Source organism: Hemiscyllium ocellatum, chromosome 3, assembly GCF_020745735.1.
Source record: "Hemiscyllium ocellatum isolate sHemOce1 chromosome 3, sHemOce1.pat.X.cur, whole genome shotgun sequence".
In the NCBI taxonomy this organism is placed as follows: Eukaryota; Metazoa; Chordata; class Chondrichthyes; order Orectolobiformes; family Hemiscylliidae; genus Hemiscyllium; species Hemiscyllium ocellatum.
This window is the reverse complement of record NC_083403.1, coordinates 99,832,703-99,859,706: the sequence shown is the minus strand read 5'-3', so window position 1 is coordinate 99,859,706 and position 27,004 is coordinate 99,832,703. Positions and strand designations below refer to the sequence as shown.

Sequence of the window (27,004 nt, the reverse complement as noted above, 5' to 3'; positions counted from 1 at the left end):
TCTCTCACTGCAACTCCCAGGTCATCTCCTCTGCCCTGAAGCTCTTCAACCATGTCCTGAAAAACTCACTACCAAAGCCACAGTTGCTTTCTCAGCGCCTACCTCCGTAACCAACTCATCACACATGGACTCCAGAACACCTTTAAATCAGCAGATTTCAGAACCAAACAGGACAAACAGTACAGATTCAAAAACACCAGCAACGGTTCTCCTTCAAGATCCTTTGCTCCACACTCGCAGCAATGCACCGGCACCTAACCTCTCTACAGTCAGCCCTGCCTCAGCTGAGGGCCACACTCTCTCAGAATTGCAAAGGACCCACTCTGTACTATATTCTCAGGAGAATTTATACTCTCAACAAACAGTATTTCAACACCATCTCAAACATCAAAAACCAAAAGTACAACAAACTTTTATCTACCCACCTCCATAACCAGCGCTTCTCAAACATTCCAGAAGATTCCCCCGGCCTCTGGAACTGCTCGGACGCCATTAGCCATGCCGCTGCTGCAGCCACCATCCCCACGGTGATGGATGACATCATTTCTGCCCCCATCATGGCCGCTTCCACAGCTACTTCCGCCCCTCACAATTCCTCATGCACCACACGTGACATAACTTCCGCCCCTCACATCATCGCTGATGTCACATGCTCAGTGACTTCTGTGCCCCTCCCACTGCCGTGTTTGCTATCACTTCCGCCCCCACCAATGCCACTCACCTGCATTCTGCTGACACGCACCCCCCACAGATCACACTGTCACCATCCCCGCCCCCCAAAATCCTGAGGGGAACATCAACCCGCTCATGACTCCACCCCAATTCCCTCCAACTCCACACCAACTCCAATTACAGGCTCTGCCCCCAATCCCAGCTCCACACCCACACCAGGCCCTAGTTCCCAGCCCTGCCGAGTTTTCACCATCCCTCCAGACCTCCCCCTCGCTGAGGATGAACGATCAGTCCTCGGCAAAGGCCTCACCTTTATCCCCCTCCATTCACACATCAATGAATTTAATACATGCCTTGATGTTGAACACTTCTTCCGCTGCCTCCGCCTCCGAGCTTACTTTTACAATCAAGACTCCCGTCCACCTTCCGAGGACCCCTTTGCCCGCCTCCAAACATTCCATCCACCTGGACACCCCGCGCTGGCCTATTACCTGCCCTCGATCTCTTCATTTCCAATTGCCACCAAGACATTAACCGCCTTAACCTGTCTACCCGCCTCCCCCACTCCAAACTCTCACCCGTATAACGCGTAGCCCTCCACTCCCTCTGCTCCAATCCCGACCTCACCATCAAACCAGCAGATAAAGGGGGTGTTTTGGTAATTTGGTGCACCGACCTGAAGCCAGACACCAACTCGAAGACATCTCCTCCTACTGCCCCCTTGACCATGATCCCACCCCCCCATCACCAAACCATCATCTCCCAGACCATACAGAACCTCATCACCTCAGGAGATCTCCCACCCACAGCTTCCAAACTCATAGTCCGGGAACCCCGCACTGCCCGATTCTACTTCCTGCCCAAGATCTACAAGCCTAACTACCCTGGCCGACCCATTGTCTCAGCATGCTCCTGCCCCACCAAACCCATCTTCACCTACCTTGACACTGTCCTATCCCCCCAGTCCAGGGACTCCCCAAATACATGCGTGACACCACCCCTGCCCTCCACCTCCTCCAAGACTTCCGTTTCCCAGGCCTCCAATGCCTCATCTTCACCATGGATATCCAATCCCCCTACACCTCCATTCGCGATGACCAAAGCCTCCAAGCCCTCCATTTCTTCCTCTCCCGATGTCCCCAACAGTACCCTTCCACCGACATTCTCATTCGTTTGGCTGAACTTGTCCTCACCCTTAATAATTTTTCCTTCGAATCCTCCCACTTCCTCCAGACCAAAGGGTACACGTATGGGCCCCAGCCATGCCTGTCTCTTTGTTGGCTACGTAGAACAGTCCATCTTCCGTAATTATACCGGCACCACTCCCCACCTCTTTCTCTGTGACATTAATGATTGCATTGGCGCCACCTTGTGCTCCAATGAGGAGGTTGAGCAATTCATCAACTTCCTCAACACATTCCACCCTGACCTTAAATTCACCTGGACCATCTCTGACACCTCCCTCCCCTTCCTGGACCTCTCCATCTCCATTAATGACGACCGACTTGACACCGACATTTTTTACAAACCCACCGACTCCCACAGCTACCTGGATTACACCTCTTCCCATCCTACCTCCTGCAAAAATGCCATCCCATATTCCCAATTCCTCCGCCTCTGCCGTATCTGCTCCCAGGAGGATCAGTTCCACCACAGAACACACCAGATGGCCTCCTTCTTTAGAGACCGCATTAGGAGCAACGGATGCAATAAATGATATTGGTGGATGTAGAGGTGAAACTTTGATGGATGTGGAAAGCTCCTTTGGTGCCTTGGATGGAGGTGAGGGAGGAGGTGTGGGCGCAGGTTTTGCAATTCCCAAAAAATATGCCTCCAACGCATCTCGTCCACATCCCACATCTCCGCCCTCAAACCCCACCCCTCCAACCGTAACAAACGGTACTCACCTTCCATCCTACCAACCTTCGCATAAACCACATCATCCAACGACATTTCCGTTACCTCCGAACGAACCCCACCACCAGGGATATACTTCCCTCCCCACCCATTTCCACTTTCCGCAAAGACTGTTACCTCCGTGACTACCTGGTCAGGTCCACCCCCCAACAACCCATCATCCCTTTCTGGAACCCTCTCCCGCCACTGCAGGAATTACTAATCCTGCGCCCACATCTCCTCCCTCACCTCCATACAAGGCCCCAAAGGAGCTTTCCATATCCAAAGTTTCACCTGTACATCCCCCAATATCATTTATTGCATCTGTTGCTCCCGATGTGGTCTCCTCTACATTGGGGAGACTGGACGCCTCCTAGCAAAGCACTTTAAGGAACATCTCTGGGATACCTGCACCAATCAACCCCATCACCCTGTGGCCCAACATTTCAACTTCCCCTCCCACTCTGCTGAGGACATGCAGGTCCTGGGCCTCCTTCACCGCCGCTCCCTCATCACTCGACGCCTGGAGGAAGAACACCTCAACTTCCACCTCAGAACACTTCAACCCCAGAGCATCATGTGGATTTCACCAATTTCCTCATTTCCCCTTCCCCCTCCTCACCCCAGCTCTAGCCTTCCAGCTCAGCACTGCCCTCATAACCTGTCCTATCTTCCTTTTCACCTATCCACTCCATCCTCCTCTCTGACCTATCACCTCCATCCCCACCCCCATTCACCTATTGTACCCTATGTTACTTTCTCCCCACCCCCACCCCCCCTCTGATTTATTTTTCCACTGCAAGCACCCTGCCTCTATTCCTGATGAAGGGCTTTTGTCTGAAACATTGATTTTCCTGCTCCTCGGATGCTGCCTGACCTGCTGTGCTTTCCCAGCACCACTCTAATCTAGACTCTGATTTCCAGCATCTGCAGTCCTTGTTTTTACCTGTATGAGGTTACTCAGCCCATCGATTCCAGGCTGGCTGTTCGGGGCAGCAATTCATTCAGTCCCACTTTCCCTCAACCCCTGTAGCCCTGCAAGTTTATTTCCTTCAAATTACCATCCAATTTCTTTCTGGAGTCAGTGATTGCTTACACACTTGTAACACCCTCACAGGCAGTGAACTCCCTCTCATTACCACTTCCTATTCTTCTACACATTCCCCATACATTAAACATTAAACCTTTGATGCACAGTCTATTTACCTTCATCCAAGGTTTACATTATCTAAATTTGCAATCATTTTCTTGACTTCAATCAGATCTCCCCTCAATCTCTTTTACTCTCAGTAGAATAACTTCTGTTTCTCTAATGTCACCTTGTTGCTAAATCTCTTCACCATAGAACCATTCTCATATTTTCAAGACTCTCACATCCTGAACGTGTGGTGGTCAGAAGTAGGGACAGTAGCTGTAGCTGAGACAGTGCGTTATAGGGGATCTACATAACAACTCCACTCTTGTTCTAACTGCTCTTAATAATGAAGCCTAAGATTCCAGAGTCAGTCTTTGCTAAGACTATAAGAAATAGGAACAGGAGTATGCCATTTGGTCCCTTGAGACAACTGTGCCACTCAAGAGAATCATGGCTGATTCCTCATGTCCAAGGTCCTGCCCTTTCCCCATAACCCACGATTCCACGACTGATCAACAATCTATCTAACTCAGCCTTAAGTATACACAAGGATTCTGTTCTGTCAGTTCTCTGTGGTAAGGAGTTGCAAAAACTCACAACCATCTGAAAATAGAAATTCCTCGTCATCTCAATCTTATATTGGAATCCCTTTAGTCTAAGTCTATACTGGTCTTCACTAGAATGAACTGATGAAGGGCTTATGCCTGAAGTTTTGACTCTCCTGATCCTCGGATGCTGTCTGACCTGCTGTGCTTTTCCAGCACCAGACCTTTTCCAGCATCCGAATGAACTGTCTGATACTTTTTGTTAGTGGTCAGTCAGAGGCAGGATTAGATTACTTACCGTGTGGAAACAGGCCCTTCGGCCCAACAAGTCCATACCGACTCGCCGAAGCGCAACCCACTCATACCCTTACATTTTACCTATTGCCTAACACTATGGGCAATTTAGCATGGCCAATTCACCTAACCTGCACATCTTTGGACTGTGGGAGGAAACCGGAGCACCCGGAGGAAACCCACGCAGACACGGGGAGAACGTGCAAACTCCACACAGTCAGTCACCTGAGGCAGGAATTGAACCCGGGTCTCTGGCGCTGTGAGGCAGCAGTGTTACTCAGCTGATAAGATCAACAATCATGTCTCTGTTTCAGTTGTCCAAACAATTTGTGGTAAATTACATTTTTTTGCAAAGGAAGAAAGAAAAATTTAATCAATGGCAATTCTTCAGAATGATTTGATTTCTGAATGGAATTCAGTGTGACACTCAGCATTCAACAGAAAGAAAATGGAGCCAGGTTTACCATAACTTTCATAGATGTCTTCACTTGTTCCATGTCCATAATCGTAATATTCAGGACCACTGTAATAGAAAACAAACACAGAATGACAGCTCATACAGCAAGAAAAAATTAACATGGCATTTGTAATTGATATTAGTAACAGTTACCATGGCACTTCATTGATTATTGATCATGGTAAACGTGTTTAATTAGTATTGTTCTACAGCTATCAGTGATCATTGAGTGTAATTGTTGGTTATAGTTTTTGGTGTAATTATTATTAGTAATAGTTATAGTTGTATGCCTAATTATTAATAGCAATTGTTATCTTTTTGCATAATTCTTATGAATAATAATTATTAGTTTGTATTGTTTTTGTTGATTATTAAGTTATTATGGGTAATTCATGATGATAATATTGTGTGTAATTATTATTAGCAATTGCTATCATTGTGTGTAATGCTGAGTAATAATAATTATTATAGCAAGTTTTGAGAAGATTTGTAGCTCAGGTTGAGATTCTGGATGTAGGTTGGCTGTCTGAGCTGGAGAGTTCATTTCCAGATGTTTTGTCACCCTATTAGGTAACATTTTCAGTGGGCCACCTGGCGAAGCATTGCTGATAATTTATATGTTTTGGTTTCTTTGGGTTGGTGATGTCATTTCCAGTGATTATGTCATTTCCTGTTATTTTTCTCAGTGAGTGGTAGATGGGGGTCTAACTCGATGTGTTTGTTGATAGAGTTCCAGTTGGAATGCCATGTTTCTAGGAATTCTCATGCGTGTCTCTGGCTTGTCCTAGAATGGATGTTGTCCCAGACGAAGTGGTGTCCTTCCTTCTCTATATTTAAGGATACTAGTGAGAGAGGGTCAAGTCGTTTTGTGGCTAGTTGGTGTTCATGTATCCTGGTGGTTTTCTTCCTGTTTGTCAAATGTAGTGTTTGTTACAGTTCTTGCATAGTATTTTGTAAATGACATTAGTTTCGCGTGTTGTCTGTATAGGGTCTTTCAAGTTCATTAGCTGTTGTTTTAGTATGTTGGTGAGTTTGTGGGCCACTACATTGGACAAAAGGCTCTCAAAGGGTCATGACTTTGTTGAATTCACTACTCCAGAGTGCCGTGGATATCGTTAGCACTGAGATTCTCTGCCATCTGTCCTTTTGCTCCTCCACCACCACTTTCAAAAGTATATAAAAAGATTTTCCAACACCTTTCACTTCTGAAGTCATACTTACCCCTGCAATTCTGATTTATCTTTTCAAGAAGCATCTAGTTCCTTTTTAAAAAAATTAATATTGAATCTGTCTCCAGCCTCTTCCTTTCAAGCAAATTCCAAATCATAACTCAGTGTCATCATAAATTCTTCTTACCTCCCCTTTTGCCCTGGATTTACTTTCCTTTATGATCAACATGTAGCGTTTTCTCTGCAAGGTTAGTGTCGGTTTAGTTTAATGGATCTAACAGTCTGATGAAAGCACTCTGGGACCTAGTGTGTCAACCACTCATTATAAGCTTGGATTGCCAGTCCACTCCAATGCTAACAGCACAGTGATCAACTGTGATAACTTTATGAAGAGATAGTGCTAGGTCATTACTATGCTGTGATGAAATGAACTGAATTGCTGCATTATCAGAAACCTTCGAAAGACGTCACTTAGAAGGTAAATTCCCAAGTGAGTTCTTTCAGCAAGTGATTAAACAGTTAGGTTGTTCCAACTGTAATCCCAAGAGATGAATTGATCAAGTTTTTTTTAAGGAATGAAAAGATCTCCCAGGCATCATTGCTGATCCCTTCAGCTTCTGTTCTGTCAGATGTGCTCCCAGCTTTCTCAATAATTCATACCAGAGGGTATCCTTCAGGAATACAAACTCAGAAAGAGAGCAGCTAGGATAATCTTCCTTAGACTGGCAGGAAGGTAATTTTGGAATCCAGAGCTTATTTAAAATTCTATTCCTCCACGTCCTAAACTTTCATTAGGTTATGTTGCCTCCATCCAACTCATCCTCTGACCAGCTCCCGACCAGGCAATGCTCCAACTTTAAAACTGCCCTCCTTGTATTCAAATCATTATGTCTCACTCAGCTGCATCTCTGCAGCCCAATGCCTCTCAGAGATTTTTGCACTGCTCTAAGTCAAAGGAGTAATCATCAAGAGCAATACTCAGGAGGTGCTGCACTTATCTAATTGGAAAGTGCTGCCTTGTCAGAGGAACAAGAATTAGGGAAGTCTGCATTGTCACAGGAACAGTACGAAGGGACAACTGTACTGTCACAGCAACAATACTCATGGAGTGTTGCTTTGCCAGAGAAAGGGTAGAATCATACGATTGTTACAGTGTAGAAGCAGGCCATTCACCCCATTGAGTCACTTTGACCCTCTGAAGACCAAGTCACCCAGACCCATCCCCCATTCTATCCCTGTAACCCTGCATTTCCAATACCTAATCCATCTAACCTACACATCCCTGGCAATTTAGGATGGCCAATCCACCTAACCCACTCATCTTTGGATTGTGTTAGGAACGGCTACATCTGAAGGAAACCCATGCAGACAATAGGAGAATGTGTGAATTTCACATAGTCAGTTGCCCGAGGCTGCAAACGAACCTGGGTCCCTGGCGCTGTGAGGCAGTAACGCTAACCACTGATGATACCGCACTGACCTACACTGGAATGCCAGCACTGAGTAAATACTGCACTGTCAAATGGGTATTACTGAGGGAAGTATTTGCTGCCTGGGGTGCAGAACTGAAAGTGCACTGAACAATTCGAGCAGCAGTACTGAATGAGTGTTGCACTGTCAGGTGGTTATTACTGAGGGGTTATGGCACTAATGGAATGGCAGTACCCATGGTAGTTTGTATTACAAAAGTGTTGTTTGTGTGTGCATGTGTTTTTGTGTACATCTGTGTATGTATCTATCTCTGAGCAGATGCCTCTTTGGAAGTGTATTTGTATATGCATATGATTGCAAGATGTACATTTGAATATCTCTGTATATGATCTTTTGCGTATGTGCATATATTCATGTATGCACGTAGGCAAGTATATGTGCGTGAGTCTGTTTCTGTTCCTGATGATGGGCTTATGCCTGAAACATTGATTCTCCTGCTCCTCAGATGCTGCTTGATCTGCACTACATCCTTGACTCTGAGCTCTGGTATCTGCAGTCCTCACTTTCTCCTCTGTTTCTGTATGTCCCTTTGTGTGTATGAGTTTGTATTTATGTTTTTCAGTAAATGCCTGTGTAAACATGTGAACATGCATTTGTATGCCTATGTATGCATGTAAGAGAATGTGTATGTGTCTGTGTAAGTATGTGCATCTATGTCTGTGTATGTGTGTGTGTGTATACGTCCGTCCATGTACTCCTGTGAGTTAACATGATGGAGAGTTAGGTGTTAACAGTAGAGCATTTGTATGGAACTAAATACCACTTGCACAAAATTGCTATTCAATGGACATTTGTTGCAAGGTTGAGGGGTTGCTGTAAGAATCCAGTTGTGACTAAGTTAATTGTCACAGAGTGAGGCTAGCTGTAAGTATCAGGGATAGGAATCAGTATTCAAATCCAGTATTCAGGCTGAAGTTTATGACTCAAAACAAAAGTGAACATATTTTTAGAAAGGGAGAGAAAAAGATTCAACTTGAATTGAAGTCTTAAAACTGCAACAGGATACACGATTGAGTGAAAGTCTTGAAGGATGTCAAGGATCATGATAGCAGATTCAAGGAACAAACAAAAAAATTTCCAATAGTTATGGGATCCATGGGAAAGGCAGTGTGACATACACTGAACCAGTGTACTGTGCCTTGTCTTGACTAATGGAATGTTTTATGTCAGTCTTTATTGTTCAATAAAACTTACTCATTTGCATTCCAAATTAATGATTGTCCTTTTTGCCAACAAGTTTATTCTTCAACAAGAATGTACACATATACCTCTGGGCTTTATCATCCAGCATAAATCTCAACACCACCATGCTGAGGAGGCCAGGTAGCCTGAGGGGGAATAGGTGCTGGTTTCGGGAGGCTGAATGGCAGGGTTTAAAGAGGGGACATGATCTTGGAGTTGGGATGCCCACAGATGAGGGGTTCTCTCCACCTACCCCTTTGCAATCATCCAGCCATCAGGTCATGCAACTAAAACTCTGTGCTTCCTGTATGTTGTGTAGCTACTTCTGCTGTGAGGCTCTCAAGTAGCTATTAATTGGTCGAGGTGGGAAGGTAGGTGGCAGGACTGCACTTTATGTTTGTTTGCCTTCAGAACTACTGGCAGAGAGCTTTAAGTCCAGCCCTATGTATGTATATATTAGTGTATGTGTGTGGTGCATTATGTGGGTACATGTGTATATCTGTAGATTTGCAATAGTGTGTGTATGTGAACAAGTCTGTGTGCCTTTGTCCATCTGGTATGTCTGAGTATGCATGTGTGAGCGTCTTTATTAATGCAATTTGTTACAATACAGGAATAGCAAGTGAAACCAAATCAGCCTCACTATCACTGGATTTGCAACACAATGATATTAAAATATTTAATGACACTCAAATTTGCTCAAGTATTCTTAACTAGACTTTACAAATAACAAATCTTGTTCATCTGTGTTCTGGTAAAGTTACATTCATAATAATAACTTGCAATTTTTTAAAGTTATAAAAATAGTGACCAAGATGTGGAGATCCCAGTGTTGGACTGAGTTGGATAAGGTCAGAAATCACACAGCACCAGGTTGTAGTCCCACAGGTTTACTTGAAATCACAAACTTTTGGAATGCTGCTCCTTCGTCAGATCAAGTGATGAAGAAGCAGCACTCCGAAAGCTTAGGAATTCAAATAAACCTGGAGGACTATAACCTGGTCTCATGTGACTTTTGACAGATGAACAACAAAGCAATCTAATTAATATCTATTATGTAAACCCAATCTTCTTTGATCAGTAACTTGCATTCACACACTGACATAGTTCAGTGATAAATAAAAAATAGTAATTTGCCAGTTCAATAACCACTTCAACGATGAATACCAGGCCTTTATGAAACCTTTGGATGATGGATTGTAGTACAGGCACGGGGGGTCACCTGTTACTGCAAATAGTTTCCACAGAACTCTGGAGACTTCTACTTGTTTTTCCAGACTAGGGTTCCCTGTCTTTTCCCAGAACTTTCAACAAATCAATTTTTGGAAAATAACTCAAGATAGCAAAAGCAAAAATGGTTTTCTAGCTCAGCAGCTTCGAAAGCTGAACTGCCTTATCTCCGAAAACCCCAGTCAGAACCTGTTCACTCATTGTTTTCATTCTTTTTCATGAGAGTTCATGTCAGGGCATAAAATAATTGCTTTCAGGGAACCTTTGAGGGTAACTGTTCTATTTTTTTCTGGGCTACTTAATCATTCTCACTAATTAGGTGATGCTTCATTTATATAAATATATAAGGCATTTGGACTCTCACAGAAACACCATTAGAAGAATTCACCAATATCCGTAATTAATTTAGTTGGCTCAAAACACAAAGAAAGCATTATCACAAACTAATTTGGCACAAGACAACAGGTTTAAGAAAGCAAAAATATTTTTTTCACCAAAATAACAGATAACGTAATTCTACACAGAAAAAGCCATCACCCTAAACACCTCCATCTATCTTGAATAGACTGGTGAAGTCACAGCTAATGCATTTTTATGACATATTCACAAGGCTGGAATATTTTAACCCGGCAGTTACTGCCTCTTGACTGCATCTTAGTGCAAATTATGGATTTAATTTGAATAACTAATGTATTCATCACAATAACACCCTCCAGAATCTTCAGACACTCGTGAATATTTGTAGCTTTAAGCTAGAGATGTCACATTCATTTTAAGTATTTAAATACATCATGATTTCAAACTTTCTTAGCTATTGGTTAGCTGACTGTCGCTTTGGTAATGGGGTGAAACCATTCTCTCCTCTTTGCAGCCTCTGTCTTTGTAGCTACAAGTTTCTTTTTAGCTACAGTTCCTCCCATCTCACTTGCAGACTCTCAGTCTCCCCTTGGCCGCATTGCAGTCTCTCAGTCTCCCCTCGGTCCCACTGCAGTCTCTCAGCCTCCCCTCGGCCTCAGTGCAGACTCTCAGTCTCCCCTCGGCCCCACTGCGGTATCTCACTCTCCCCTTAGCCCCACTGCAGTCTCTCAGTCTCCTCTCGGACACATTGCTGTCTCTCAGTCTCCCCACGGCTCCACTGCAGTCTCTCAGTCTCCCCTCGACCCCACTGCAGTCTCTCAGTTTCCCCCCGGCCCCACTGCAGTCTCTCTGTTTCCCCTTGGCCCCATTGCAGACTCTCAGTCTCCCCTCAGCCCCACTGCAGTCTCTCAGTCTCCCCTCAACCCACTGCAGACTCTCAGTCTCCCCTCGGCCCCGCTGCAGTCTCTCAGTCTCCCCTTGGCCCCACTGCAGTTTCTCAGTCTCTCCTCGGCCCCACTGCAGACTCTCAGTCTCCCCTCGGCCCCATTGCAGACTCTCAGTCTCTCAGTCTCCCCTCGGCCCCACGGCAGTCTCTCAGTCTCCCTTTGGCCTCACTGCAGACTCATAGTCTCCCCTTGGCCCCCATGCAGTCTCTCAGTCTCCCCTCGGCCCCACTGCAATCTCTCAGTTTCCCCTCGGCCCCACTGCAGACTCTCAGTCTCCCCTTGGCCCCACTGCAGACTGTCAGTCTCCCCTCGGCCTCACTGCAGTCTCTCTGTCTCCCCTTGGCACCACTGCATTCTCTCAGTCTCCCCTCGGCCTCACCGCAGTCTCTCAGTCTCTCCTCGGCCCCACTGCAGACTCTCAGTCTCCCCTCGGCCCCATTGCAGACTCTCAGTCTCTCAGTCTCCCCTCGGCCCCATGGCAGTCTCTCAGTCTCCCTTTGGCCTCACTGCAGACTCATAGTCTCCCCTTGGCCCCCATGCAGTCTCTCAGTCTCCCCTCAGCCTCACTGCAGTCTCTCAGTCTCCCCTCAGCCCCAGTGCAGTCTTTCAGTCTCCCTCGGCCCCACTGCAGTCTCTCAGTCTCCCCTCATCCCCACTGCAGTCTCTCAGTCTCCCATTGGCCCCATTGGAGACTCTCAGTCTCTTAGTCTCCCCTTGGCCCCACTACAGTCTCTCAGTCACCCCTCGGCCCCACTGCAGTCTCTCAGTCACCCCTCGGCCTCACTGCAGTCTCTCAGTCTCCCATTGGCCCCATTGCAGACACTCAGTCTCCCCTGGCCCCACTGCAGTCTCTCAGTCTTCCCTAGGCACCATTGCAGTATCTCAGTCTCCCCTTGGCCCCCATGCAGTCTCTCAATCTCCCCTCAGCCCCAGTGCAGTCTCTCAGTCTCCCCTCGGCCCCACTACAGTCTCTCAGTCTCCCCTCGGCCCATTGGAGACTCTCTGTCTCCCCTCGGCCCCACTACAGTCTCTCAGTCTCCCCTCGGCCCATTGGAGACTCTCAGTCTCCCCTCGGCCCCACTGCAGTCTCTCAGTCTCCCCTCGGCCTCACTGCAGAGTCTCAGTCTCCCCTCGGCCCCATTGCAGTCTCTCAGTCTCCCCTCAGCCCCACTGCAGACTCTCAGTCTCCCCTCAGCCCCACTGCATTCTCTCAGTCTCCCCTTGGCCCCATTGCAGTATCTCAGTCTCCCCTTGGCCCCATTGCAGTCTCTCAGTCTCCCCTCGGCCCCACTGCAGACTCTCAGTCTCCCCTCTGCCCCACTGCAGTCTCTCAGTCTCCCCTCGGCTCTATTGCCGTCTCTCAGTCTCCCCTCGGCCCCACTGCAGTCTCTCAGTCTCCCCTCGGCCCCACTGCAGACTCTCAGTCTCCTCTCGGCCCCATTGCAGACTCTCAGTCTCCTCTCGGCCCCATTGCAGACTCTCAGTCTCCCCTTCACCCCACTGCAGATTCCGTGTTTCCCCTCAGCCTCACTGGAGACATCCTATCTCCCCTTGGCCCCATTGCAACTCCCCATCTCCACTTGGTTCTATTCTGACTGCCTGTTTAGGAAGCCTTTCGGAAAGGTTTAGAGGGATTTAGGCCGAATGCAAATAAATGGGAATAGTTCAGTTTAGGAAACCTGGTCAGTGCAGACGAGTTGGGTCAAAGGATCTATTTCCTTTCTCGATGACTCTGACTCTGCAAGTCTCCTCCGCCTTTCAATGAGAAGATGTCTGATCTAATAATCCTCGATTCCACCTTCCTGCCTTTTGCACATTACCTGTAATGGTTTGTCACCAGCCTTTACCTGCTCCACGATGACATGGAAGTTGTGGTAATGACAAATGGCTCCACCACTGACATATTCCCTGTTTGGACCTGTGTCAGACAGGGTTGCATCACTATCCCAACACTGTTCTCCAACTTTCTTAGTGCAATGCTTCACCTCACTGCCAACAATCTCCCTGCTGGAGTGGTGCTACCTTACAGAGCCTGAGGGAAATTTTTCAGTCTCCTTCGTCTTCGAGCCAAAACCAACCAGTGTCATTGAGCGTCTGTACACAAATGATGCTTGTGTATGTGCAATATCCAAGGACGCACTCCAGACTATTGTCAGTGCCTTTACAGATGTATATGAAACCATGGGTCTCACCCTGTGCATCCGCAAGATGAAGGCTCTAAATCAAACCCCCAATCATTAAGGTCCATGAGGAAGCCTTAGAGGATGTTGACCACTTCCAATACTTCAGCCAAAGCAGCTATAAATGAAGACATCCAGCACTGTCTTCAGTGTGACAGTGCAGCCTTCAGCCACCTGGGAAAAAGGGTGTTCGAGAATAACAACATCAGATCTGAGTTTATATTGTACAGAGGTGTGGTAGTTCCCGCTCTTCTCTGTGGCTCTAAGATGTGGACTGTCTTTAGCAGACATCTCAAGGCACTGGTGCAGTACCACAATTGCTACCTGTGCAAGATCCTGTGAATCTGCTGGGAAAAAAAGACCCATTGACACCAGTATCCTTGACTAGGCCATCACCCCCAGCATAGAGGCTCTGACCACCCTTGATAGGTTACGCACATCATCTGCATGACCGACACAAGACTCCCCAAGCAAATGCCGTACTACCAGCTTCGAATCAGCAGGTGAGCCCATGGTTGACAGAGGAAGCATTTCAGTGATACCCTCAAGGCTTCACTGGCAGTGTGTGGCATTCCCACAGATCCTGGGGAATCAATAGCCCAAGACTATCCAAAGTAGAGGAGCAGCATTTTGGAAGTTGTCGAGTACCTCGAGTCTGGTCATTGGGAAGAACTGGAAGCCAGCCGAGAAAAGTGGACAGAGTGCGCTGCCCCACCATTGCCTCACCCACCCCTTCCCATGATCACCGCATGTCCCAGGGTAACAGTCTGTGGTAGCCATATCAGTCTGTATGGCCACCCATGGACTCACCCTAGGAGAATAAGAGAATCATCCTCATCTGCGAGGGACCACTGATGATGAGGCCCATGATTTCCTTACTGACTAAAAATCTCTCAATTTCAGCCTTCAGGATACTTAATGACCCAGACCTAAAAGTTATCTGTGGTAAAGAATTCCTTTGAGAGAAGAAATTCTTCATAATGTCTGATTTAAATGTATGACTCCTTATTTTGAGATTATTGCTTCTAGTCCTAGACTCTCCCACAAGGGGAAATAACCTTTCCACATCTACTCTGCTAAGTCCCTGAAGAATCTTCCATATTTCAATAAGGTTGCCTTGTATTCTCCTAAATTCCAATGAATCCAGGCCCAACTTACTTAACCTCTCCTAATAAGACAGACCCTCCATTGCTGGTATCAGCCTAGTGAGCAGTCTCTAAACTGCCTCGAATCCCAGTAAATCTTTCCATAGATAAGGCTCAGCTGAATCCCAGCTGTAGCTGCAAATGTGTTGCTGGTCAAAGCACAGCAGGCCAGGCAGCATCTCAGGAATAGAGAATTCGACGTTTCGTGCATAAGCCCTTCATCAGGAATAAGAGAGAGAGAGAGCCAAGCAGGCTAAGATAAAGGGTAGGGAGGAGGGACTAGGGGGAGGGGCGATGGAGGTGGGATAGGTGGAAGGAGGTCAAGGTGAGGGTGATAGGCCGGAGTGGGGTGGGGGCGGAGAGGTCAGGAAGAGGATTGCAGGTTAGGAGGGCGGTGCTGAGTTGAGGGAACCGACTGAGACAAGGTGGGGGGAGGGGAAATGAGGAAACTGGAGAAATCTGAATTCATACCTTGTGGTTGGAGGGTTCCCAGGCGGAAGATGAGGCGCTCCTCCTCCAGCCGTCGTGTTGTTGTGTTCTGCCGGTGGAGGAGTCCAAGGACCTGCATGTCCTCGGTGGAGTGGGAGGGAGAGTTAAAGTGTTGAGCCACGGGGTGATTGGGTTGGTTGGTTCGGGCGGCCCGGAGGTGTTCTCTGAAGCGTTCCGCAAGTAAGCGGCCTGTCTCCCCAATATAGAGGAGGCCACATCGGGTGCAGCGGATGCAATAGATGATGTGTGTGGAGGTACAGGTGAACTTGTGGCGGATATGGAAGGATCCCTTGGGGCCTTGGAGGGAAGTGAGTGTGGAGGTGTGGGCGCAAGTTTTACATTTCCTGCGGTTGCAGGGGAAGGTGCCGGGGGTGGAGGTTGGGTTGGTGGGGGGTGTGGATCTGACGAGGGAGTCACGAAGGGAGTGGTCCTTGCGGAACGCTGATAGGGGAGGGGAGGGAAATATATCCTTGGTGGTGGGGTCCGTTTGGAGGTGGCGGAAATGGCGGCGGATGATACGTTGTATGCAGAGGTTGGTGGGGTGGTAGGTGAGAACCACACGAAGGGAGTGGTCCTTGCGGAACGCTGATAGGGGAGGGGAGGGAAATATATCCTTGGTGGTGGGGTCCGTTTGGAGGTGGCGGAAATGGCAGCGGATGATACGTTGTATGCACGAAGGGAGTGGTCCTTGCCACAAGTTCACCTGTACCTCCACACACATCATCTATTGCATCCGCTGCACCCGATGTGGCCTCCTCTATATTGGGGAGACAGGCCGCTTACTTGCGGAACGCTTCAGAGAACACCTCCGGGCCGCCCGAACCAACCAACCCAATCACCCCGTGGCTCAACACTTTAACTCTCCCTCCCACTCCACCGAGGACATGCAGGTCCTTGGACTCCTCCACTGGCAGAACACAACAACACGACGGCTGGAGGAGGAGCGCCTCATCTTCCGCCTGGGAACCCTCCAACCACAAGGTATGAATTCAGATTTCTCCAGTTTCCTCATTTCCCCTCCCCCCACCTTGTCTCAGTCGGTTCCCTCAACTCAGCACCGCCCTCCTAACCTGCAATCCTCTTCCTGACCTCTCCGCCCCCACCCCACTCCGGCCTATCACCCTCACCTTGACCTCCTTCCACCTATCCCACCTCCATCGCCCCTCCCCCTAGTCCCTCCTCCCTACCCTTTATCTTAGCCTGCTTGGCTCTCTCTCTCTCTTATTCCTGATGAAGGGCTTATGCTCAAAACGTCGAATTCTCTATTCCTGAGATGCTGCCTGGCCTGCTGTGCTTTGACCAGCAACACATTTGCAGCTGTGATCTCCAGCATCTGCAGACCTCATTTTTTACTTGAATCCCAGCTGTAGTCTCACTTTATAGTTTTAGGAAGTTTTTGTCCCATGATCCCCATCGATTTTGAACAATGGTGTGCATCAGCATGAGTATGTACAAATGTGTGTTTCAGTGTGTGTATTTGGGCATGTGTAAAGGTGCATTCCTCAGTGTGCATATATGTACATATCTCGCTGTGTCTGTATCGAGGTGTATGAAATAAGGTGAGCGCCAGTGTCTGTCAGTGTCTAGCATCTTGGTATGTATGTGTGCATGTGTCTCTAAGTGTGAAGTAATGTGTATCAGTGTCTGCCAGTTTGGGTGTGTGTTTGTCAGTGTATATGCACCACTGCCTGTTTGTGTCAGTGTATGTACATCACTGCCTGTGTGTCTGCGTCTGTGTGCGTGCGTGTGTGTACTGGGCGGGTGCAAAATAGCTCAGGCTCTGAGAAAGCAAAAAAGGCAGCAACTACTTACATCTAGTTTAATGCCATAATTCAATGTCACAAATAAAATATTCAAAACCTATTCTTGACGTACTTACAATAGCTTAATGAGCTCTATACCAGTGATGTCCCAGAGAGTGGATCGCCATAGTTAATCTTAATAGAAAATACATTGCACACAGTGCAGGTAAATGGCTTCAAAAACATCATTTACTTAACAATCTACTTGCATTTATATAGTGCATTTAACACAGTGAAATGTCCCAAGGTGCTTCATGGGAATCTTACCAAACAAAATCTGACACCAAGCCATATGGAGAACTATCAGGACAGGTGAGCAAAAGCTGGTTCAGAAAGGGAAGAGAGGTTGAAGGTGGACCACTAGATCTTAGGTCCCCAAACACAGTTTAGAATCTCCTACAATGTGGAAGCAGGCCATTTGGCCCACAGAATTCAGGCCAACCCCCTGGAGAGCATCCCATATAGACATACTCCCCTGCCTATTGCTGTAACCCTGCATTTACCATGGTCAACCCACTTCACCTGTACAATTCTGGACACTATGGGCAATTTAACATGGCCAATCCACCTAAGCTGCACATCTTTGGACTGTGCGAGGAAACTGTAACACCTGGAGGAAACCCACATAAATACAGGGAATAATGTACAAACTTCAAACCAACAGTTGCCCGAGGGCAGAATTGAACCTGGTGCTGTGAGGCAGCAGTGCCAACCACTGTACCACCCAATGATAGAGATGTACAAGAAGTCAGAATTGGGGAAGTACAGAGATTTCAGAGGTTTGAAGCGCTGGTGGTGATTATAGAGATAGGGAGAGACAGCTGTGGCAATCAACTGCCATTTAGTAACCAAGAAATTAAACTGTTCAGACTAATCACTAAACCTTTACAATGACTGTCTACTTCACCTCAGAAGTTGATTCAGAAAAGCACAAAAGAAGTCAAAGTTAACAGAAATTTGCCATTTGAATATGAACAATGTGATCACACAACCAACAAGTATCATTTTATTAAGTAAAAAACAAAGTGCTGGAGAAACTCAGGAGGTCTGGCAACATCATTGGAGAGAGAGAAAGAAAGACACACACACATAGAGTTAACATTTTGAATTCAAAATTACTCTGTTTCTTTTGCCATGGATGTTGCCAGACCTACTGAGTTTGTCTAGCACTTTTCTGTTTTTACTTCAGAATTCTAGCATCCTCATTACTTTGCTTTTATCTAAGTGTCAATTCCTTTGCCTTGCTGGATCTGTGCTTTATCCACGTGGAGCCACAGTCCACTACAACTGTCACATCCCCTGGGCAGTTCTGTTGAATACAACTGGCACAGTGAATTGGTAGTTTGCAAATTAGATTAGGGAAGGTGTAGATAAGCTCTGCAGGAGAGAAACACAATCAAATGGGAGCACTAACACTGTAGTACTATTTGAAAGACCAGTGATTTGGAACCAGTTCACACAAAGAGAAGGACAGCACTTTCATTTCGCATATTAATTTCTGTATTGAATTGAACCTGTAGAATTGCAATTGACAGATTTGTTTCAATCTAATTTATTGGAATGGCCAAAGGAATGCGATCAGTTCCCATAAACCTCTCTCTCCTGGTGGGACTGGGTGAGTCTAGTTACCTGATTTCCACCCCATCCAATTTTCACCTCTGGTGTGAATGGGTTCAAACATTTCTCATTGAGTTCATGCCTGAAGAACTGCAGATGCTGAAAATCAGAAACAAAAATATAAATTGCTAGAAAAGCTCTACAGATCTGGCAGCATCAGTGGAGAGAGATCAGAGTTACCATTTTGTGTCAAGTGAATCTGATTTCTTTCCACAAACGCTGCCAGAACTGCTAAGCTTTTCCAGCAACTTCTATTTTTGTTTCCCATTGAACTCAAGGTGCACGCTGCTGATTTCAGTGAGAGACAATTAACAACCACAGGAAGGTTGTGCAAGCTGGCTCTGCAGTTAGCACTGCTGTCTCACAGCATCAGGCACCTGGGTTGGATTCCACCCCTGCACGACTGTCTGTGTGGAGTTTCTCCTTATGTTTGTGGGACTTTTCATGCTCTGGTTTCCTCCCACAGGCCAAAGACGTACGGCCATACCAAATTTCCCCATAGTGTCCAGGAATGTGGAGGCTCGGTGAATTAGCCATGGGAAATATAAAGTTACGAGGATAGGGTCAGGGGCTATGTCTGGTTGGGGCTGTTTGGAGGTTTGGTGCAGACTCAATGGGCTGAATGGCCTCTTTCCACACTGTAGGATTCTATGATCTCAGTGTGAGCCATGACTCAGCAGGAGCACTCCTCAGGTAGAGGGCTATGGCTTCAAGACTGACTTCATCTAGGCCAATACTCCCAGTTCAGTTCAGAGTGAGGTGTTACATCGAGCTCTTTCCTGTGGATATACAAGATTGCACAGCATTATTTGAAAAAGAATATGACACTTCTCCCTGGTGTCCTCATAAGTATTTACCCCTCGATCAATGCACTATTATTTTCTCATTGCTATTTGTGGAGCCTTGTCATGAGTAAATTTGCTGCTGATTTCCCTATATGGCAGAGTGCACTACAACTCATAAGTACTTCAGTAGCTGTGAAGTGCTTTGGCATGTCTTAAAGTCTTGTAAGACCCTGTAGAAATGCAAATTTTGCTTTCTTTGTGGTTCAATATTTCTGCGGTGATGTTTCCACTCAGACAGCATGGAAAACCTAAGTCCTTCTGAAGGAAGAATTTGGAAGCAGCAAAGTTTTTGCAGTGGCCAAGTGTTGTGAGATAATGAGCAGTGTTAAAGCAAAAAAAAAGGATGCTTTAAGAGTCAGGTTTTAAAGGTCCTGAACTATTTTCAGACTTCGAAGGAAGTGAAATGGTGGAGTATGTGAGGTACAAAAGAAGGCAATAACGCTGGGAATGGAAGGAAGGCCAGTAAGCAGAGGGTACAGATTTACATTGGCAAATCAAACAGAAATATTCTTCTCAAATCAAGCTGATGTGAAATGCAATCTCTGGAAGCAGAGTTTGAATCATAGATCATAAAATCCCTAAAGTGTGGAACAGGCCATTTGGCCCAATAAATCCCCACCAACCCTCCGATGAGTAATCTATCCATACCTATTCCCATATCCTGTTACTGCACATTTCCCCTGACTAATGCACCTAACGTACACACTCCTGAACAATATGGGCAATTTAGCATGGCCAATTCACCTAACTTGCACACCTTTGGATTGTGGGAGGAAACCGGAGCATGCAGAGGAAACCCACGCAGGCACGGGGAGAGTTTGCACAACTCCACACAGACAGTTGTCTGAGGCTGGAATTGAATCTGGCTCCCTGGTGCTGTGAGACTGCAGTGTAACCACTGAGCCACCGTGCTGTAATTTTTGCAAGAAGTGTTTATTTGAAAAGACATGTTAGCTTCAAAGCTTTGGGAATTAAACTGGGAGGGAGGCAGGCAAAGATTTGGATTAATTGTAATCCACTTTATAAGAGTTAGTACAGGCACGATGACTGAATGGCCTCCTTCCTTGCTGTATGATTCTCTGATCTTGCCCATAAGAGCTGCCTCAGGATCTCTTTACCTAATTGCCACTAAACTGCTGACCACCCAGTATCCCCTCCTGGCCTGCATTTTAGCCAGTATCAGAAATGACTCTCCCTCATCAGGCAATTATCTCCATTCCCTTCAAATCTTTCAAAAGAATGACACCTTTAACCTTTCTGTTCCTGCAGGTCTCCAACTCCAAGCTCTCTTTCACCTCCAAAGTCCCTCAACACGGTCTTAAATCCATTCCCACATTACTCACACTTCCAGGTTAGAACTCTTCCAATTGGATTTTTGTCTACCACCCCACTGTAACACAGTAATGAAAAGTCTGCATTGCTGCAATAAAGATAAACTATACCTTTTGATCCTTCTCAACCTCACAGAAGTCTGTGACATAATTGACTACACGATTCTCCTCCATTGCCTCTGCATTGTAATCTAGCTGGGTGGGACTGCTCTCACATGGTTATCTACAATATTCAAGCTGGAATATCACTTACCGTGGCTTCTCTTCCTGATCCAGCAGCATTAGCTCTGAAGTGCCCCAGGAACCTGTTTTGACTCTCTGCCTAATTCTCATCTACACGCTGCCCTTAAGTAATATCATCTGCAAACACCATGTCTGGCTCCATATTTATACCGTCGATTGCACCACCACTCTCAAATAGGTCCACTGTTGGTAAACTTTAAGGTTGCTTATCCAACAATCAGTACTGGATGTCCAGAAACTCATTTCAATTAAATACACAGAAAACAAAACAATATTACTAGGCTGTCAAATCCATTCCCTCCCAAGCAATTAGCTGAGTTTGAAGAAGACTGTTTGCAACCTAGGTCTCATTTTTTACCCTGAACTTCAAACCATTAAGATCACCAGCTTTCACCATGACACTACTCCATGATGAATGGTCTGTGTATACGTACATGCATTCACACACGTTATATTTTGAGGTTTAGATTTTAAATAGAGGCCGATAATACAGGTCAGTACTATGAGGTGAAATAGGTCAGAAAGTCATTTGGAACAGTGACCTAATGGATTGATTTCAAGAAAGCATAAGACTGCACTCAAATGCTTGGCAAGGCCTTTGCAGTGCTAATGAATGGGATGCCTATAGTTTTGAGTTTCCAACAGACCAGAAAGCAATTAGTTGAGTTTTTGCGTTCAGTTCAGAAGGAACAACAGTTTCTCCAAGAAGGAGAATTAAGCTTTACATCTGGTCACCAAAGACAAAGTGGTTTATTTTGTGGAACTCCCAGGCTGGGAGAGTTGAAGTAGAAATCTTGAAATAGCCACAACTGGAAAAATTGAGGCCAGGAAAGAAATTGAGAGGAGTCATTTCAGTAAACATGTAAAGAGCTGAGACAGGAGTGAAATTTCTCTGGAGTTGAATATTTGTAAAAGGATAATGTTGAGGAACAGTTTGAAACTTTGATTTGCTATTTTCTGTCAAGATTTTTCTGGCTTCTATATATAACTTTAATTCACCTTTCTTTCTTTTCTGCAATAAACTTATGTTCTGTTGTTAAAGAACATCGGCAGACTCCTGTAGCTATATTTCAGTGACTAATCACTGCAGTAACTAACTGTTACACATCCATCCATCATGGTGAAGACTTCCAAGTCCTCTGTTTCTTCCTCTCTCATTGACCCAACGAGTGCTCCTGGACCGACACACACATTTGATTGGCTGAACTGGTCCTCACTTTCAACAACTCCTTTGAATCCTCCCACTTCCTACAATCCAAAGGGGTAGCCATAAGCGCCCACATGAGCCCAGCTATGCCTGCCTCTTCATCAGATATGTGGAACAGTCCATCTTCCGCAATTACAACAGCATCACTTCCCCACCTTTTCCTTCGCTACATCGATGACTGTATTGGCACCACCTAGTGATCCTGCGAAGAGGTTGAATAGTTCATCAACTTCGCAAACACCTTCCACTCTGACCTCAAGTTCACCTGGACCATCTTGGACATCTCCCTCCCCCTCTTGGACCTCTCCATATCCATTTCTGGTGATGAAATCAACACAGACATCTACTTCAAACCCACCGATTCTCACAGCTGGCTGGACTACACTTCCTCTCACCTGACCTCCTGTAAAACACTATCCCTTTCTCCTAATTTCTCTGTCCCATCTGTTCCCAGTAGAAGCAATTCCATTCCAGAACATCCCAGATGGCATCCTACTTCAAGGGCCACAATTTCCCCTCCCACATGGTCAACAATACCCTCCAGCACACCTCCTCCATTTCCCGCACCTCCACCCATGAACTCCACACCTCCAACTGCAACAAGGATAGAACCCCCTCCCCACACCCCCCTCTCCCCCACCCCCCCCCTGCTCCCTGGTCCTTACCTTCCACACCAACAATCTCCAGATACAGCACATCATCCTCCACTCTTTCTGCCATCTACAGTCAGACCCCACCACAAGAGATATATTCCCCTCCCCATCCCTATCAGCATTCTGCACAGACTATTCCTTCTGCGAGTCCCTCGTTAGGTCTGTGCCCTCCACCAATCCACCCTCCACTCTCTGCACCTTTCCCTGCCACCACAAAAGGTATAAAACCTGTGCCCAAACCTCCATCCAAGGCCCCAAAGGGTCCTTCCACATCCGTCAGAGATTTTCCTGCACATTCAAACACCTTATCTACTGTGTGTGTTTCTCCCAATGTGGTCTTCTCTCAAGTGGGGAGACAGGACACCAACTTGCAGAACAGTTCAGGGAATATCTCTGGTACACATGCACCCAACAACCCCACCGCCCTGTGGCCGACCACTTCAACTCCTCCTCCCACTCCACCAAGGATATGCAAGTCCTTGGCCTTCAGCACCACCAAATCCTAGCCACCTAATACCTGGAGGAGGAACACCACAACTTCCACCTTGGGACCCTCCAATCACATGGTATCAATGTCAATTTCATCAGTTTCCTCATCGCCCCTTTCCCCACCTTATCCCAGATCAAACCCTCCAACTCAGCACCACTCTCTTGAACTGTCCCACCTGTCTGCTCGACCCTCTGCTCCAACTAATCACCATCATCCCCTACTTTTACCTACCTATAGCATTCCTAGCTACCTTCATCCCAGCCCCACCTCCCTCCCATTTATCTCTCAGCTCCCTTGGCCTGGCTCCCCCCCACCCCACATTCCTGATGAAGGGCTTATGCCTGAAATGGCGAGTCTCCTGATCCTCGGATGCTGCCTGACCTGCTGTGCTTTTCCAGCGCCACACCTTTTGACAAACAACTGTCAAAATCAGCCAGACTTTATTCTGGAATCTAACCCATCCAGTATTACAGTCAGCTGGTATCATATCACCCATCTCAATTTGCTGCTGAAACCCTCATTTGTGTCTTAGTTACCTCTAGATTTCAGACTTGACTATCCCAAAACTGCCCTGGCTGATCTCCCATATTCTACTTGATCTCATCACTTTTCTGTCCACGGTGTCCTAACTTGCCCTGAGTCCTGGTTACCCATTAGGTGCTTGCTAATCTATATTCATTGCCGATTAAATAACATGCCAACTTTTAAGTTCTCATTCCTGTTTTAAAATCCCCATGTGGCTCACCATTCCCCACCTCAGTCACCATTTTTGGTCCCACAACCTTCTGGAATATTTGTATTCTTTCAGTTTTGGGCTCCAGCATACCAGAGTTTATGTTTGCATACCATTGGAGGGTGTGCTGCCAGTAGATAAGGCCCTAAATCTGGAATTCCCTCCCTAAACCTCTCTGTCTCTCAAATTCTCCTTACTCCTTTCAGAAGCTCCTTACAAAGCCTTTGGTCACTTGTCTTAAAATCTGTCCCATGGCTTGGAAGCAAACCTTGTTTAATAACAATCCTTTGAAGCACCTTAGGAGGTTCTACTTCAGAAATGGCACTCTATAAATGGAGGTTGTGTTTAAGTCAGAGGTTGAAATCAATGAAAGCCACTGAAAATTGAAAATAAACTGACTTATATTAGTGGAATTTATTGTGTGGCTTGGTTAAGGATAAGAAATAAGACACTTATATGAAGAAGGCAAACAGTAGTCAGATTATTCAAGTGAACTCAAGATGAAGTCCTGTTGTTTAAGATTGATTGATATTTAACTGAAGGAGGAGGGTGTATGCCTGTTACAATACCTATTATGCTTGGCTGAGAAGCAACCCAGCTTGATATTTTATAGTCACGTTTGGAAGGATATTTGATATTTCAATAGCAATTTTAAGGATTAATTCCATGCCAAAGGAAGTGAGTTTGGCTGTAAGTAAGGACTGTAACAGCAGGACTGTCAAACTTACTGTTCAATAGCATTCTGGGAAGTCTGATCTGATCCAAAGGGTGTTATTCAGCAGACTGTACCAAAGGTTAAAAGTTAGACACTTGTAAGGCATTGGCCCTATATGCAAAGCTAGAGTAAACATTAACTGATGTACCATCAGCTAGCATTGCCATGTAGTTAGGGTGTGGGTAATTGGGTGAGTGGGAAACCACCACATTGGATATAAGACCAATATAGGTTCAAGGACAGATGGCTGATCACAAGACCATCCAGAAGAATAACTGCGCTGGATTTTGGTGGAGAGTCAACCTCTAGAATTGGCCATTCCGAGTACCTTAAAATCAAGGCATTGTGGGCAAGGAGGAGTTTATGGTGGGAATTACTCAACTTTAGGCCCAGGCAGTTGAAGACCTATGCTGCATCTGGGCACATATATTGAATGGAGCATGGGAGTATTTAATTGACCACCCAACTATTAAAGGACCGATATTCCACGAAAAAAGCTCCCGTTCAGTTTAGATCCTTCTCAATAAAGGAGTGCAGCAGGAATTCTCATTTCTCCAATACTCCAGTGGCTGAAGTATTTAGTCAGAGATAAGCTTGTAGAAAATTGAACAAATCAACATCTCTCTGAGCTTGAAGGCCTCTGGAGCTCACCCTCTGTTCATTTTGAAAATGTCAGAGCCACAAACATGCTGCATCAGTCACTTTCTACAGGCAAGTAATAACCTCAAAATTCTATAGTCTACACTTGGGCTTTCATCTGAACAATGCTTTCAACCTGCAATAAATAATTGCACAATATAATTTTTCAATAAGGGTAGGAAACTAGCTGTCCTGGTCTGGTTTACATGTGACTTCAGACACACGATGCAGTTGACTCCCAAGTGTCCTCTGAAATAGCTGAGCAAGCCACTCAGTTGCGTCAGTAAACATCTGCAGTTTGAGGAACGCTGACTCAGAATTAATAAGCTGGTGTGGAAACGCTGTGGAAATGGTGATGCCTCAGGGAGGGTGAAATGCAACATTGACACTTTGTCCCAGGAGGCAGTCAAGCTCCTTAGATTGGATATTTCAGATTTAGTCTGAGGTGGGGGACAGATCTGTTTAACTGTGAGTGATAAGGTCCAGCAAGTCTAACAGGAGAAACCTCAGCCCTTGCAATTATCCATGAATTGGAGGTACTGGTGTTGGACTGGGGTGGACAAGGTCAGATGTCCACCACACCAGATTATAGTCCAGCTGGTTTATTTGAAATCATAAGCTTTCGGATCTTGTAATTTCAAATAAACCTATTGGACCATAACCTCGTGTCGTGTGACTTCTGACCTGCAATTATCCAACAGGTTTGAGATTCTTATAGCTTGACTGGACAACAGCAAGGACTGCATGGAGGGTGAGCTGGCTGACAATATGGCCCTCATGAGTGAGGGCCATATTCCGCCTAGGATTAAAGGGAACGTAAATGTAGTTGGGGGCAATATTCTTATCAGGATATTTATTGTTCTGTGCAGTTGAGAGCTACGTCCTGAGAACTGTGGTGCCTATCCAATACCACAATTTTTAAAATTTCCTCAGTCTTGGAGTAGTAGAGGAAGAAGATATGGAACATAGAGAATGTGGGTACCAATGCTATATGCAGGACTAAGAAAGAGGTTCTGCTAAGTTAGCTCGGGATAAATTAAAAATGCACAATCACAAATACAATAACCTGTGGATTTCTACCTGAGCCATGAGTAAATTGGATCAACACAATCAAAGAGACAAAGGCATGGCCCAGAGAGTGGTGTGAAGAAATGGTTTGATTCACTGGGCATTAGACAATACCGGGGAAAGGGGAAACTGTACTTTTGGTGGAGCTTACCTGAATCATGTTGACAAGGCACTGGGACTGGATGAGATGCATCCAATTATTCCAAGTCAATACTTTAAAGAAGGGGTGTCCTGGCCACTATTTATCTCTCAACCAACATCAGTAACAAAACTAAAACATTATTTGATCTTTGAATGCATCCATTGAAGAAACTGAGAGCAAAAAAAGCAGAGACACTGGAATTATCTTTCAATCGTCCCTGGATTCAAGAGAGGTGCTGGAGGACAGGAGAATTATAAATGTTATGTCCCTATTCAAAAATTTGTTAAATCTGAAACAAAGGGTCATTGGATTCTAAACATCACCTCAATT

The 27,004-nt window shown here is 45.9% G+C and overlaps 1 protein-coding gene across 2 annotated transcripts in view; it reads right to left on the bottom strand.

The window, feature by feature from the left end:
- The window catches only part of LOC132807012 (KH domain-containing, RNA-binding, signal transduction-associated protein 2-like), a 556,391-nt gene that overhangs the window by 23,085 nt on the left and 506,302 nt on the right, over nucleotides 1-27,004 (bottom strand). For both annotated transcript variants that reach the window (XM_060821296.1, XM_060821305.1), the window contains exon 8: nucleotides 5,007-5,065. In XM_060821296.1, the coding sequence (XP_060677279.1) occupies nucleotides 5,007-5,065 (59 nt within the window). The remainder of the gene's footprint in view (nucleotides 1-5,006; nucleotides 5,066-27,004) is intronic.